Source organism: Metarhizium robertsii, assembly GCF_000187425.2.
Source record: "Metarhizium robertsii ARSEF 23 chromosome Unknown MAA_Scf_1, whole genome shotgun sequence".
Lineage (NCBI taxonomy): Eukaryota > Fungi > Ascomycota > Sordariomycetes > Hypocreales > Clavicipitaceae > Metarhizium > Metarhizium robertsii.
In genome coordinates this window covers 132,763-145,444 of record NW_011942149.1, presented here as the reverse complement: position 1 = coordinate 145,444, position 12,682 = coordinate 132,763, and the positions used below count along the sequence as shown (strand labels likewise).

The 12,682-nt window shown below is 48.4% G+C and overlaps 6 protein-coding genes across 6 annotated transcripts; 3 read left to right on the top strand and 3 right to left on the bottom strand.

The window, feature by feature from the left end:
• Nucleotides 1-166: 166 nt before the first annotated feature.
• MAA_01651 (uncharacterized protein) lies at nucleotides 167-1,355 on the top strand (the record flags this gene model as incomplete). The annotated part of the gene is made up of 3 exons (XM_007819649.2): nucleotides 167-609; nucleotides 937-1,284; nucleotides 1,313-1,355. 3 exons carry the CDS (start codon nucleotides 167-169, stop codon nucleotides 1,353-1,355), a joined length of 834 nt encoding a protein of 277 aa, XP_007817840.2.
• A 38-nt stretch (nucleotides 1,356-1,393) lies between these two features.
• MAA_10586 (uncharacterized protein) lies at nucleotides 1,394-1,748 on the bottom strand (the record flags this gene model as incomplete). The annotated part of the gene is made up of 2 exons (XM_011412304.1): nucleotides 1,394-1,493; nucleotides 1,549-1,748. 2 exons carry the CDS (start codon nucleotides 1,746-1,748, stop codon nucleotides 1,394-1,396), a joined length of 300 nt encoding a protein of 99 aa, XP_011410606.1.
• A 462-nt stretch (nucleotides 1,749-2,210) lies between these two features.
• MAA_10585 (uncharacterized protein) lies at nucleotides 2,211-2,749 on the bottom strand (the record flags this gene model as incomplete). The annotated part of the gene is made up of 2 exons (XM_011412303.1): nucleotides 2,211-2,441; nucleotides 2,513-2,749. 2 exons carry the CDS (start codon nucleotides 2,747-2,749, stop codon nucleotides 2,211-2,213), a joined length of 468 nt encoding a protein of 155 aa, XP_011410605.1.
• A 340-nt stretch (nucleotides 2,750-3,089) lies between these two features.
• On the bottom strand, nucleotides 3,090-7,261 carry MAA_01650 (class V chitinase Chi100; the record flags this gene model as incomplete). Its single annotated transcript, XM_007819648.2, has 4 exons — nucleotides 3,090-3,643; nucleotides 3,736-4,040; nucleotides 4,110-4,224; nucleotides 4,303-7,261. The coding sequence occupies 4 exons, from the start codon at nucleotides 7,259-7,261 to the stop codon at nucleotides 3,090-3,092; spliced, it is 3,933 nt and encodes a 1,310-aa protein (XP_007817839.2).
• Nucleotides 7,262-8,785: 1,524 nt separating this feature from the next.
• Nucleotides 8,786-10,148, top strand: MAA_01649 (LysM domain protein; the record flags this gene model as incomplete). The annotated part of the gene is made up of 4 exons (XM_007819647.1): nucleotides 8,786-8,977; nucleotides 9,047-9,567; nucleotides 9,625-9,653; nucleotides 9,736-10,148. 4 exons carry the CDS (start codon nucleotides 8,786-8,788, stop codon nucleotides 10,146-10,148), a joined length of 1,155 nt encoding a protein of 384 aa, XP_007817838.1.
• Nucleotides 10,149-11,113: 965 nt separating this feature from the next.
• Nucleotides 11,114-12,536, top strand: MAA_01648 (Metallopeptidase, catalytic domain protein; the record flags this gene model as incomplete). The annotated part of the gene is made up of 3 exons (XM_007819646.2): nucleotides 11,114-11,567; nucleotides 11,632-12,267; nucleotides 12,358-12,536. The coding sequence occupies 3 exons, from the start codon at nucleotides 11,114-11,116 to the stop codon at nucleotides 12,534-12,536; spliced, it is 1,269 nt and encodes a 422-aa protein (XP_007817837.2).
• Between the last annotated feature and the right edge of the window lie 146 nt (nucleotides 12,537-12,682).

The following is a 12,682-nucleotide window of genomic DNA, read 5'->3' as shown; positions in this document are numbered from 1 at the left end:
AGAAAACCAAGGACCTTTGACACCCTTTGAGAGTATTATTGAGTCGAGTCTTTTACTCCAAGCCTTCTATTGAACTCTTGTCACACGCTGGCTCCTTGGAATCCCTGTCAGGTCAGGCTCAAAGAATTCCAGCAACGAACCGGACCGAAGCGGTGTTTCTGTTAAAATGACAGAGCCAAATACCACAGAAGCACCTTCAGTTGACGATTGTGAATCCCCGAATTCCGCCAACTCGGTTGCCACCTCACAGGGCGACGTCCCGGTCGATGACTCGGATGGAATACCGGCGAGCGAGCACTACTGGCAGACAGTCTCCGACTTGGCGCCCGATATAACAAGGGCTGCGAAAACTATATTGTCGAATAAGAGGCCACATTTCAAAAAGGTGGTTGCCGTCATTGCCTACTGGGAGTCAGCTTCCGGGCTGGACCATCTCCGTGCTCAGGCCGATAAGCTCGGCAGACTGTTCAAAGACGATTTCAAGTTCGAGGTACTGGTATATAAGATTCCGGACAATGTCGAGGATTGGGAATTCATCTCAATCATTGGTGGTGAGTTGTGCAAAGTCTCAAAGGATCGAGACGGTTTGTTCATCCTGTACTATGGAGGGTATGCAACAATATCCGACACCACGACAAGACGGCTGTGAAAGAAAGAAAACCGCCCTAGATCACCACAGATTAATTGGTCGATGAATATGCAGGCAATATTCAACGCTAGTCCGATTTGCTCCAAACTCTTCATCTTCGACTGCTGTCATGCTGGAGGGATGATCGACCCAACACTGGCATGGGAAACCTCGTGCGAGCTGCTTGGAGCCTGTGCAGCGGACGTGCAAGCTTCCTCTTTGCACGTTTCGTCATTCACGGCCGCCTTGCTCCAGGAGATGCCAGACAATACCTTCAATGTCTGGTAGCTGCACTCTGTCTTGTGCAGCTCTGACAAGCAAAGCGAGTATAATCTCGCCCAGTTTCCCCATTATCAAGACTTTGTGGGTCCATGTCGCCGCGGCGAATCTGCCTCGGCGCTGATCAAGAAGGTGACATCTCCTGTTGAGTCCGAGAATCGTCCACGGACTGCTCCCGACGTGCTGCATCGCCTGACAACAATGACGGATGCCGCGGTTTGCGTTGCTATTACTTTCAAGTGCACCGCGGAAGCATTCATGGTAGAATCCCAAGCCATCCAAAAGAACTGGCAAAAGTGGTTCAGATTTGCCCCTACCGAGGTTGATGATGTTATTGTCCAAGCATGTCGTGAGCCTCCGCCGACGGGGTGTAAAAGGTACGATATCCCGCCAACTTACACACAGATATTCTTCTCAGTACGCCTTCACATGCTCCAATCCGCCCTGAGAATGGCCAAGTTTGAGCCTGGTGGCTGCGTCGTGCCCCTAGACATATCGCTCATCAGCTTGGCGAAACAGTTGCTTCCACTCGTCCGAGTCGCGTTCCTTGGAATTGCCAATTTCTAGCATGGTAACATCCATAGCTCTATAGTATATCAGCCTAACCTGCGGCACAATGAGCCGTGCTACGGAACGCTCACCTCAACTTCCGGTCCATGAGGTTCGGCAGCCCAGAGGGCGGCAGGATAGAGTCCATGATGAGCACTGTCGCGCCCTCCTTGAGAGCCGGTGCGAGCGCCCGCAGCATCCTGATACAGTACGAGTCGGGCCAATTGTGGAATATCCAGCGATACAGATAAACACGCGCATCTCGAATAGGCTGCTCCTCGAAAAAAGTCATGGCTCATGAACCGCACCTTCAAACCCGGCTCCTCCCTGCAACTCGCCACGACTTGGGCCAGGTCTTGGACGACCAGCTGGAGATGCGGAAACTTGCGCGCCAACGCAACGCCGCATCGCCATGAGAACCGCCGACGTCGACGACGGTAGCGGCACCAAGGACTGACCATGCATACCCGTTGATGACGTGATGGAGGGCATATCCTTCTCCCGTGGTGAAGAAGCTCATGGTGCCCCCGAAGCGTCATGCGCGTTCAGGATTCTTTCTCCAACTCGATGAAGAAGGAATCAGACGTGCCGTTGGCCAGAGAGAAGCCCTGATGTTTGTAAGCTATACCGTACGCAACTATACCCGGCGAGGAAATTGTACAGTCTGGTTTGGCTCCGTGGCCGACAGCCATTTCACCAGTGCCTCGACAGTCTTTTCGGCCGACAGCCACATGTCGTCGACGTTAGTACCGAGTCAGTCGGCCACGCGGGAGTCATCTGCAATCAATTTGGATACTGCAGAGTGCGTAATAACGCCGGGATGGGGCTCATTAAACACTCGGTGGGCGATGCCCAGGCGGAGGGTTCTGGTGAGGGCGGCGCAATCGACACCAATCTTGGCCGCCAAGTCCCCAAAAGTTATTTCGCCGTTGGCAGGAATCTCTTTGGCAACGTCAAATTGCGAGATGAGCTTGAGAGGGACCAGCTGGTTATGTTGTGACCTTGATTAGCTGCGCTGAAACATGCCGTGTCAGACCAACGCGGATAGACACAAACATGATGGTTGAACAATATGTCCGTGGGGCCCTGTAGAAGATCATTCAGCTCTTGGCTTGCCTCTAGCACAGCAAGGCGCGATTGCTCCAGCTCCGGCGGCAGGCCGGGGTCCACGGGACTGTCGGCCGCGAAGGATGGGTGTGGTAATGCCTTTTCACGAAGATAGCTGTCAATACGCTGTGTGTGGACGGCTACAGCGTTTGCCAGCTCGGCCAGGAGACTTTGCAAAGATGTCATCTTGTCTATTCGCGTTGGCTGGTTACGAGTCTATTCAAAATACTCTTATAGTTTAGTATTTAATATTAACCTAATAACTTATATTACCTTGTTCTTAAATAATACTGTATGATTATTTAAAATTTATCCAAGTATTAGTAGTACACACATACAGGAGGCATGAACCTTAACCACCCCTCCTCTAGACAGGCGTTTGTCCCTCGATGTCCTCTTTGAACATGATAGCGTTAGAAGCTTCAACCCCGTATCCGGTGCAAGTTATAATAGCCTATAAAGTCTTATCCGAAAATAGGTAATTGGAAGCTTTAGCGACTTTACACTTTAAATTTTCGCTACATTACTAACATTCACAAAGACTCGTAAAAGGATCACCCGCCGCCCCGTTCACGCAAGATGCTAGTCCGCCATCATCGCACAAATACTGACTACAGTCCGACTCCGTTGTGCAGAGAATATCACCTGATGGCGGGTTCGGAAACTCGCAATGACAGATATTATCGACACATGCCAAAACGAATCCCGTAAGAATGCAAGGTCCAGAGCAGTCCTTATGAGACTTGCAAGTCTGTTTTGGAAGGTGGGCGGTTGGAATCGTGGTAGGGGCCGGCTTGCTAGTCTTGGTCGGCTTTGGTGGCCCCCATGAAGCGCTCATCAACGACATGTCTTGCGACCATAGGGAAGACAGATCGGCTATATCTGCGAACCCCGTGGGGAATATGTCATCGGCAATCACGCCCTCCAGCAAGACTGTGTAACGATCGTGTGAGTCCGTACTCCTCGTTGACGTCCGCTCGTCATCACCGTCCTCACCACCGCCGCCAGCACTACCACCACCCGGAGGGCCAAAGATGCCGGGGGGGCAGAGTGGACAGTCTGGATCACAGAAAAGACGACCTGTGGCAGTTGAGGAAAGGTCTCAGTCTCGATGTATTGAATAGACGCATATAATATGAGGAAGAGAGATGAAAAGCTTGCTGCGAACTTACAGGGCGAGCCACATCCAATGCAGCCTCGTGATGCGGTTGGCGTTGGATCTGTGCCTGACGTCCACACCACCGTGTGAGGGTTGATAATCGGGTCTGTTGTCGAAGGCACCGTGGTAGGATGGGGATTGGGAGTGACAGTAATAACCGTGGGGGCGAGAGTCCTGCCGCCGATGACAGTCGTTGACCCTCCCAGGGTTTCCGTCTCTTGAGGTTTAGTATACGTAAAAGAACCCCATATAATAGCACCGCCTAAAATGGTAGTGGTTTTGGTAGCACTGACGATAGAAGTCGTTCCGCCAATAATGCTGGTCAAAAAAAGGTCCCAACTTAGGTTAACACCAGCTGCAATACTAGAGAATATACGTTGCACTTACGGAGTGATGGTAACAGGAAAGGGCGGCGGCTGCACAGAACTCGTGAGGTAAATCGTACCAGCTGAAGAGCTTTTGTCTAGAGACACTCCCCATACAGGAATACGCGTTGTTGTCACTGTTTTCGTACATACATATTGTCCTTAGCAAAAGCTCCTGTGACGACGGACGACATGGCCACAATGGCTTAGCTTACCTGGTGGAATTGTGAGAGTTGTTAGCCATGATATCCAAACGTAATACGGACGAATAGTCTTCGAGCCGTCCGCCAAGGTACTTGTCTTGGTTGTCAGTCTCGAGTATGAGACAGTTGTAGTCCAGGGGGGGAAATTAATTGTAGTCGTGGTCGAAAGAGGCATTGGTGGCCAGATAAGAGTCGCGCCTGGCGGCGCCACCACTTTGGCAGCTGCAGAAGACCAGACGCCTGGGTCTATGTAAATAGTCTCGCCTGATGATTCAGATCCTGCGCCCGGAAGGCTACCATGCTCAGACTGCAGGTCAACCGCCCAGTCTGCAGTTCCGAGGAAATTGAGCCCTGGATAGAGAAATTTGCGGGTTGCCTTGTTAGACTTATTCATATAAGCAACCCACTGCGTGTCATTGAAGACGAGAATATTAGAGTAGGAACCAGCATCCCAGTAATGCTGCGCTGATGGATTTTGAGATGCTATTACACCGATTTCATAGTCGGAAATGTAACCAGAAGTATTAGTGCAGAGACCAGGATATGCTCCTGACTGAGGGCCTGTGTAGGTGCACTGCTCTGTCCAGCAGCTAGGGTTGGTCATCTGAAATGAACGTCCGTAACTGCTTAAGCCAACAGCAATCATGTTGGCTGGAACTCCTGCTTTTGTGATCATGGAAAGTGCATTGATGGTTTCGGTAAGATTAATATGAGACCGCAAACAGTTTCCAAGGCCCTCAGAGAATGACACACATCCTGGACTCGCCCACTTATTATCATAATCCCATTGACCGTGCAGATCGTACGTCATGTACACGATATAGTCGACGACCAGACTCAGAGCCTGAATAGGGAAGTGTTGAAGGTACCAAAATGACGCTGGAGCTGTTACAGAAACCGTTTTACCAGAGGGCATCTTTTTCTTTAGCTCGTCGAGAAATAGGAAGAATCCAATGCTCTCTGCCTGAGAGCCAGAGGGTATTCCTGGAATATCGGGCTCATCCGGGTATTCCCAGTCCCAGTCAATACCATCCAGGTCATAATGAGTTAAGAACTTGATGACATTGGAAACTAATGTCTGGCGATTTGCCTCCGACGTCATGGCATCGCGGAAGATAGTGTAGGTGCTCGGGTTAGTAGAGAAGTCCCAGCCACCAACCGACACAATACGCTTGATTCCGATCATTCCCTGTAGCAATGGTAGCTGATCACCCACTTCTTTGGTGTTGATAGAAAAGTCCCCATCAAGGGTGACGAATGAAAAGTGGATATGAGTGTAGGTCGAAGTGTCAATATCGGTGACTGCCATGTGTAAACAGCGACGCTTCCAGTCAAATGCTTCAAAGTACGCAATATGAAATGTGTTCGCAGGGGGCTTTGACGTGACAATGTCTGTACCACAATTAGAGATACAGCCGTTTTCTCCCGGAGCCGCTGTGCCAGGGGCTCCTGTACTGGACTTGGAGATGGTGCAGAATTCGCTTGTTGTGCCACACTGGCCCCAGATATTGCAGCAAGCATTAAGGGGGCATTGATTCAGAGAGCTCAAGTCAGTTCCAGGTGGCGTTGACGCTGTATTATTAACTTGTGGTCCGCACATGGCGTTGGGTACGGTTGCCGGCATGGGAGGATAGCCATTACTCAGGCAGATGGTGTAGTCGGCAAATAGCTTTTGACACCCATTCCAGCCCCATGTCTTCTCATTATACTTTTCAATATCGTCATTAGTTATGCTATAGGCTGCCCCTATAGATGAACATGAATCACCCCTTTTAACCAGGTAAGGATGGCAGTAGCCTTTCGCATCTGGCTTGGGCCGGAAATCGGGAAGTTTTCCAGAACTGCAGCAAACATGTTGACCTGGAGTGAGAGTCCCACACAGGGTCGAACTAGGGTTATACTTTGTGAAGTCGTCTGGTGAGATGCCGCATTCGCTGGCGAGCGAGCCGCATGAGTCGCCGCCGTGCACTTGAATTGTACGACAAGCCTCATCCCGAAGTTTCAAGCGAGACTTTGACGATAGCAAGGTTGAATTGCTGCTGAAGGTGTGATTGCCATGTTCTGCAGATGGCATGAGGTACGCAATTTTCTGCCAGGTCAGGATAGTCTTGTCCATTGTTGTTACGCAGCTTCCATTCTTCCATGTCTGAAGACCAAGCTGGATAGAACCCAGATCTCTCTTTGTGTTAACAAAGACACCGAATGAGTATCTAGACGAAATACTACTGCACATCTGAACTAAGAGATTCTCATGAATGCTACCGTCGATCTTGATTTGAAGACTTAATTTTTCGAGAATAGACGGAACAACATGCTGATTAGCAAGACCAGACCCGGCGTATACCCCAATAACAACATTACCAGAGTAGGCATATTTTATCGTCTCATTGCAATACGGCTCTGACAAAGATGTGAATACGCGTAGTTGGTCGAGTGTTGTAGTGACATCCATAACATGCCTAGAGGCAGAATCGCCAGACATGGAAAACTGCACAGGGGAAGTGGTTTCGGTCAGCTGTACGCCCTCACGTACACATGACCCTATACTGTTTTTAAAAAGACTCAACTGCTGCAAGTCTGAGGTACATGCTGAAATACTAATCCGCGACTTTTTGTCATGAACAAGGTTGAACAAGGCGAAGTCTAGAAGCATAGGCTTTTCGCAATCTTCGAGGTGTTTCAAATCCGAGTAGGAGAACCAATTGTGAGTCTCGAGGCCCACGCTACTACAACTTGTAGGGCAACGTTGTCTCGTAGTGTCATTTAACTTGGATGTATAATTACCAGCCAATACTGCGGCGCGGGCATCCGCCAAATCAGTTGGTCTTCCGGCGACATTTCCGGAGATAGTCGTGATGGGAAGGGAGTCAAGATAGGCGCTGGCCGCATTCTGAGGGTCTATTGCAAACGTGCTCGCAGAGGCCCAGAAAACTGCCAGTTGGATGGCAGCTTGCAAGTTATGGTACCTCATGACGAGGAATTATCTCGAATGAGCAGTTGGAGCAAAGAAACGATCAAAGCAAATGACAAAGACGGGTTGAGAAAACCCAGGCTTTGACAGTAAGATTCGCTGGGTTCGAATGACAACATCAGGTACAAGAAGAATTAATACAGAAAGAATTGCTATTTTGAGAATTTTATGGCATTCGGTGTTTTGTTTGAAATGAATAGAGGCAAGAGCGAGGCCAAAAGTCGCGAAATATTACGGCCATTTTTGTTACCAAGATCTGACCTGTCTCGCCAGCTGTAAGCTCTCTATAACCGATATATCACTCAAATATCCACCTAAACAGCCAGGGGCTGGTATGTCGAGTGGACTATGTTAAGAATGTTAGGACCAGCCGAGGATGTTGTGACTCATTACAAAATGCAGAGTGGTCTTCCAGCATGGACTTACCCAACAAACAAATATGGGGAATTAACAGAACTTGTCTTATAGCCGCATCAGTATGAAAATGATAGCAGTCAACAGATGTACATAGTCTTTCAAGCAATACAACATGCCAACGGACAAGGGTTCCTCATCATTTAGACACTAGGGTAGCATTATATCTGGATCCGTTCCTGCAAGTTCCCCATCTAGGAACGATAAAGCATCAACGTGTGCGACGTGTTAGAGAGTCATCAGAAAGAACGTAAAGAGCGCACCTGACAAGATTGACCAGTCATGTCATAGTGGCGGGTATTCCCTATACTAAACATGTTGGCTAGATGAATTGAAGATCCGAAACGGGCACAAATGTGCCGTCACGCGTTTATCGCCGTCTGAATTCCGCTTTTTGTTGGAGGAACTTGTTAATTTAACACATGCCGTGTAACGTCAACCATGCATTTCATTTCGCTTTTAATGCATTGTTCCGCTTCTCCCAAACCGATAACTCTCGGCAGAATACCGAAATTTAGACAGTCAATCCGGACTCAGGCCTCATCATCGTGGCGCATCACCTGAGTTCTTTCCGTCCTCGGGCTCATCTGACCAGTTGACATGTTTGGTCCATAAAATCTGACGAGAGTAGTTAGAACTTGGGACTAACAACTTCCTTGTAGTGGGGACTTAAAGTAACCGAGTTGCCTATTTTGGTTTCAATTGCAGAGTGTGAAGATGGCGGGGTCGACTCCTATTGACTTTGTCTGGTTCCGATATTTCTTACCTGCATATTGGCTCAAACCAACAGCCAACAATCAACATTTTGACACCCTCGGGGTTGAAGGTACCATGCAGGAAAAGACCAGAAGAGAAATTTAGACCAGTGTGAACTAAACTCGGAAGATAAAGAACTTTGGTTGCTGACATGGCCATACCATACGAAATGGAACTAGTCAGGAAGGAAGCAAAAGGACAAAATACGGCTGTTGGACCAAGACCTACTTGACTTCTTGGTGTCTCCGGGCTCGCAGACTATTGCACTCCTCACCGCCTTCAAACAATCCTATCTCTCCTTCTCTCGAAGAAAACAGAAGTTGCATTATCTGCCCCAATTTGCTTGCCTGACCAATGAAGGCCCTTGTCTCTATATTGGCCGTTTTGGCAGCTTCCCTGGCTGAAGGCTATTTGGTTTCGCCCCCGGGGACACCTGCTCCAGGCGCAACCAAAGATTGCAGCGCATGGGTTCAACAATCCCTCGGCCAGACATGTACTAGTATTGAGAGCGCCTATGGCATGAGCAGTGCCAAGTTCCAGGAGTGGGTGAGTGTCTCAACGCCTCCCATCCTCACTATTCAATTCTTTCTTGTTTATCTGACAGATATCTCACAGAACCCCAGCGTTACTCAACTAGGCGCGGGCTGCAATCTTATCCAGAGTTTATATTACTGCGTTCAGATCAATTTTATCTCCAACTTTGTTAGCTCGACAACCTTCACGTCTACTGTATCATCGTCATCTTTATCGACTACGACAAGAACGACTACTTCAGCCGGCAATGGCATCACAACGCCGACTCCCACACAGGGTGGTATGGCCACTGACTGTAACAAATTCTACAAAGTGCAATCTGGAGATACTTGCCAGATTATAGTGGATAAGTACGGAACATTTACTCTATCAGACTTTTACAGGTGGAATTCAGCAGTAGGGTTGGATTGCCATAACTTATGGGCCGGCTACTATGTGTGCGTGGCCGTTCCTGGAAGTCCAACTACAAAGCCGCCGCCTTCTGGTCCATCTCCTACACAGGCTGGTATTATACAATCGTGCAACAAATACTATCAAGCTGCGTCTGGAGATACCTGCCAAGGCATTCTCGACAAATTTCAAAGCTTCAGCCTAAGCGATTTGTATGTTTCCCGAAGCCCTGCTTTGTTTGTTGAACCACGAACTAATTTCGTGCAAAGTTATACGTGGAATCCTGCTGTTAAGGCTGGTGAGTACGACTCTGGTTTCGCCATGTATTATTTTAAAGAACAAAACAAGTTTTTATTGTCAGCTTATTAACTATTTCCTAGACTGTACTGGGCTCTGGGCGGGCTATTACTATTGTGTTGGCATTCCTATCTCGTTCCATGCCCGGGCTCTTTACCACGCAGACTGCACTGGAGCACTATACAACGAGGTTACTATTCAACGTAACACCAATGGCTTATGTCTTGATACAAACTGCCAGGCTGCGTCTTTGAACCTCGCTGCGGTAGGTGACTGTCCAAATGGGCAAGTGCAAATCAGCTACTGGGAGCAGTCTGGTTGCACCGGTCAATGGTTCGGCTATGGTTATACAAGCAGAAACACTTGTCATAGGCTTTGGACCGAGGGATGGAAGTTTAAATCGATACATCTACGGTGTTCTAGCGAGAAAAACGATTGTGTAACGCAGAAAACATGTACCTACAGCCCGGAACCATCTCATGGAATATGCAGTTAGATGGCGCGTTTTTCCTATAGGTATCAAGACGTAAGGGGGGTATGCTGGCAGTTTGGGGAATCGACGAGTTTAGACGCAAGAGATTTGGTAGGGCATGCCTACATAAATATATGAAAAATATATTTACCTTTTCAAAGTACTAATTCAACTCTATATGCCAATATGTTCTTCTCCCTTAGTAAGGCTACGCGTATAAAATTTTCCTGTGTGATACCGGCTCTAGATCAAAGTGTAAATTTAGTCTGAATAATTTTTTTCTCTTCTTTTTGGCGACCTGCTCACCTCGGCGATAGATGTAAGACTCCTGGTATGCCGATCTTCCGGTCCGATTCTTCCAAGGCCCACCACAATGAGGTATTTAGTTCGAATTGTCGAAAGGGCATAATGTGATACTAACGGCCTATACCTGGTCGGGCTACCTCCGAACAAGAATGGAGACAGCATAATGGACACGGGACACATGATATTGGCCCCCATAATGACCGCTAGTGTAACATTTATCACTACTATACGCACCAGACCTAAATGTTAACCTGTACGCTATCCCCCATAATCAGCCACACCATCTCCAATATTAGCAACGAAATGGTTGGTTTAAGTGTAATGTGTGTAGCATCCTGACGTGTGTCCGCGGCCGTTCGGACCTTTCGGTAAGTTTTACCGACTAGAACTTGTAGACGGGTCGTTTGTCTCGCGATGCAGTTAGACTGCTCAGGGCAACCCATGCGGTTCAACCCTGTATCGGTTGGCCTTGGAAAAGCAAATTCGTAACGCATTGCAGTTATATGCCCCATAATTTGATGCTAATGAAAACGATGTCAAATGTCGCATTTTTACTGTTCGATGAAACAACGTAGCTTACGCAAATATTCCTATCGGCCCCCCCCCCCAAAGAAAAAAAACATCTCTTCTGCTTCCTTAGTTTTGCCGCTACTAGCCTAATCCATCAATTGTTTTATTGCAACATGTGGCTGCTGACTTCAGCTCTCCTGTCGTTGCTCTGCCTTCTCGCTGTTTCCGAAGCTTGCTATTTGGGTAAGCATAATGCGTACAATATCGGCCACAACACTGATGCCGATAATGCGAACGGTATCCTCTGGCGCCGGGTTCGGGATCCTGGAAGTGATGGTGGCGAAAGTTCTGTCTCCACGATTTCAAATCTTTTCACCGTGGGAGACTCCAATCTCAAAGGAGGTTGTGCCTCCAAGTTGGGCGTAATGGATGAATGGCTAAAGGAGGCTATCCAACTGCACGAAGCAGCCAAAACAGCGTTCGCCAACTATAAGACCAACAAAGCCTTGGCGGTTCTCGTCAATCAATACTTTGGAGTCAAGTTTGATGTAGCCACGGACAAGGATAAACAACCAACCTTTAGCATTACGGACAGAAAAAGTAGAAAAATGTGGAATGAAGTTGGAGGTAAGTGGTGTTCTTGTTCCTCTGGCATCGTAGCATGCTTTTATTCACTGACCAAGATTGACAGACCGCATCTCACGCGTCTCCCAGTTTCTCTCTGGAGCTGGCTTGGTCAATCCACAGAAGCCAGGGGAGGCCCCGCGTGTCTTTTGCTCAGGTGATGCTGCTGAATATGTTGACTGGGGCGACGTTATGAAGGACAAGTATGGAAAGGATGTCGTACTCGAGAGAGACGAAAACACGAGAGAGCCGACTAGATATTTGACGGTCAGAGAGGCCCGACCAGAAATGGCGGCTTCGGGAAAAGGCTCCGCCTTCTGGCTCAGTGCCTTCAATGGCTATACTTATCCCTGGACTCTCCCAAGCCCTTACGAGAAACAAATCTGCGGTCCAGTTAAGACCATCACCCGGTATGCCCTCACGGCAGGGCGATTCCTCCCAATTTTTATTTCAGAAGATGTTGAATGGGGGGATACTAACAGACACATCCTCTTCTGTCCAAATGCCTTTAATCCTGGCTCACCGAAGGAAGGAGACCCGCACTCTTATCCATCTCTTGCGCAGGCTGTCTCAGCTAGCAACTACCCTACCGGTTCAAAATCGGCAAATGATGTTGCGCTAGATAGAATACTGCCTGTTAGTGCGACGTTTTATCACGAGCTATACCATCTGACAGATGATGGCGAGACAAGAGACCCCTTTTGTACGCACGTTTCTCCTAGTTCCTCCAGCTCCCGTTCTTAAGAATCTCGTCTTTCAGGCTTTCTTGCTAACGGTTTTCGCGACACGGCAGACCAATTAGAGAGTGTCTTAGACGCAGCACAAAAGCAAAACGAAATGCTTACTATCAATCCTGAAACCTACGTTTTTTTTGCCACGGCTGCGTACATGAATCTAAATGCACCTGAAGGCCTCGACCCGGTTGTGTACGTGGGCGGGGTTCCCATGAAAGTCTCTGGACTCCCCTTCTAGGACGATGTACAGCAAGCCAAAGTACACGTCTGGTGAGGATTCACTTCCAGTGCTGTGGTCCTAGGGTTTGGAAATTACTGTCGAACGACTCTAAACCTACCCGCCTAGCTCGCAAATGTACTTGATAGCAATAGTTGCCTGGTTTT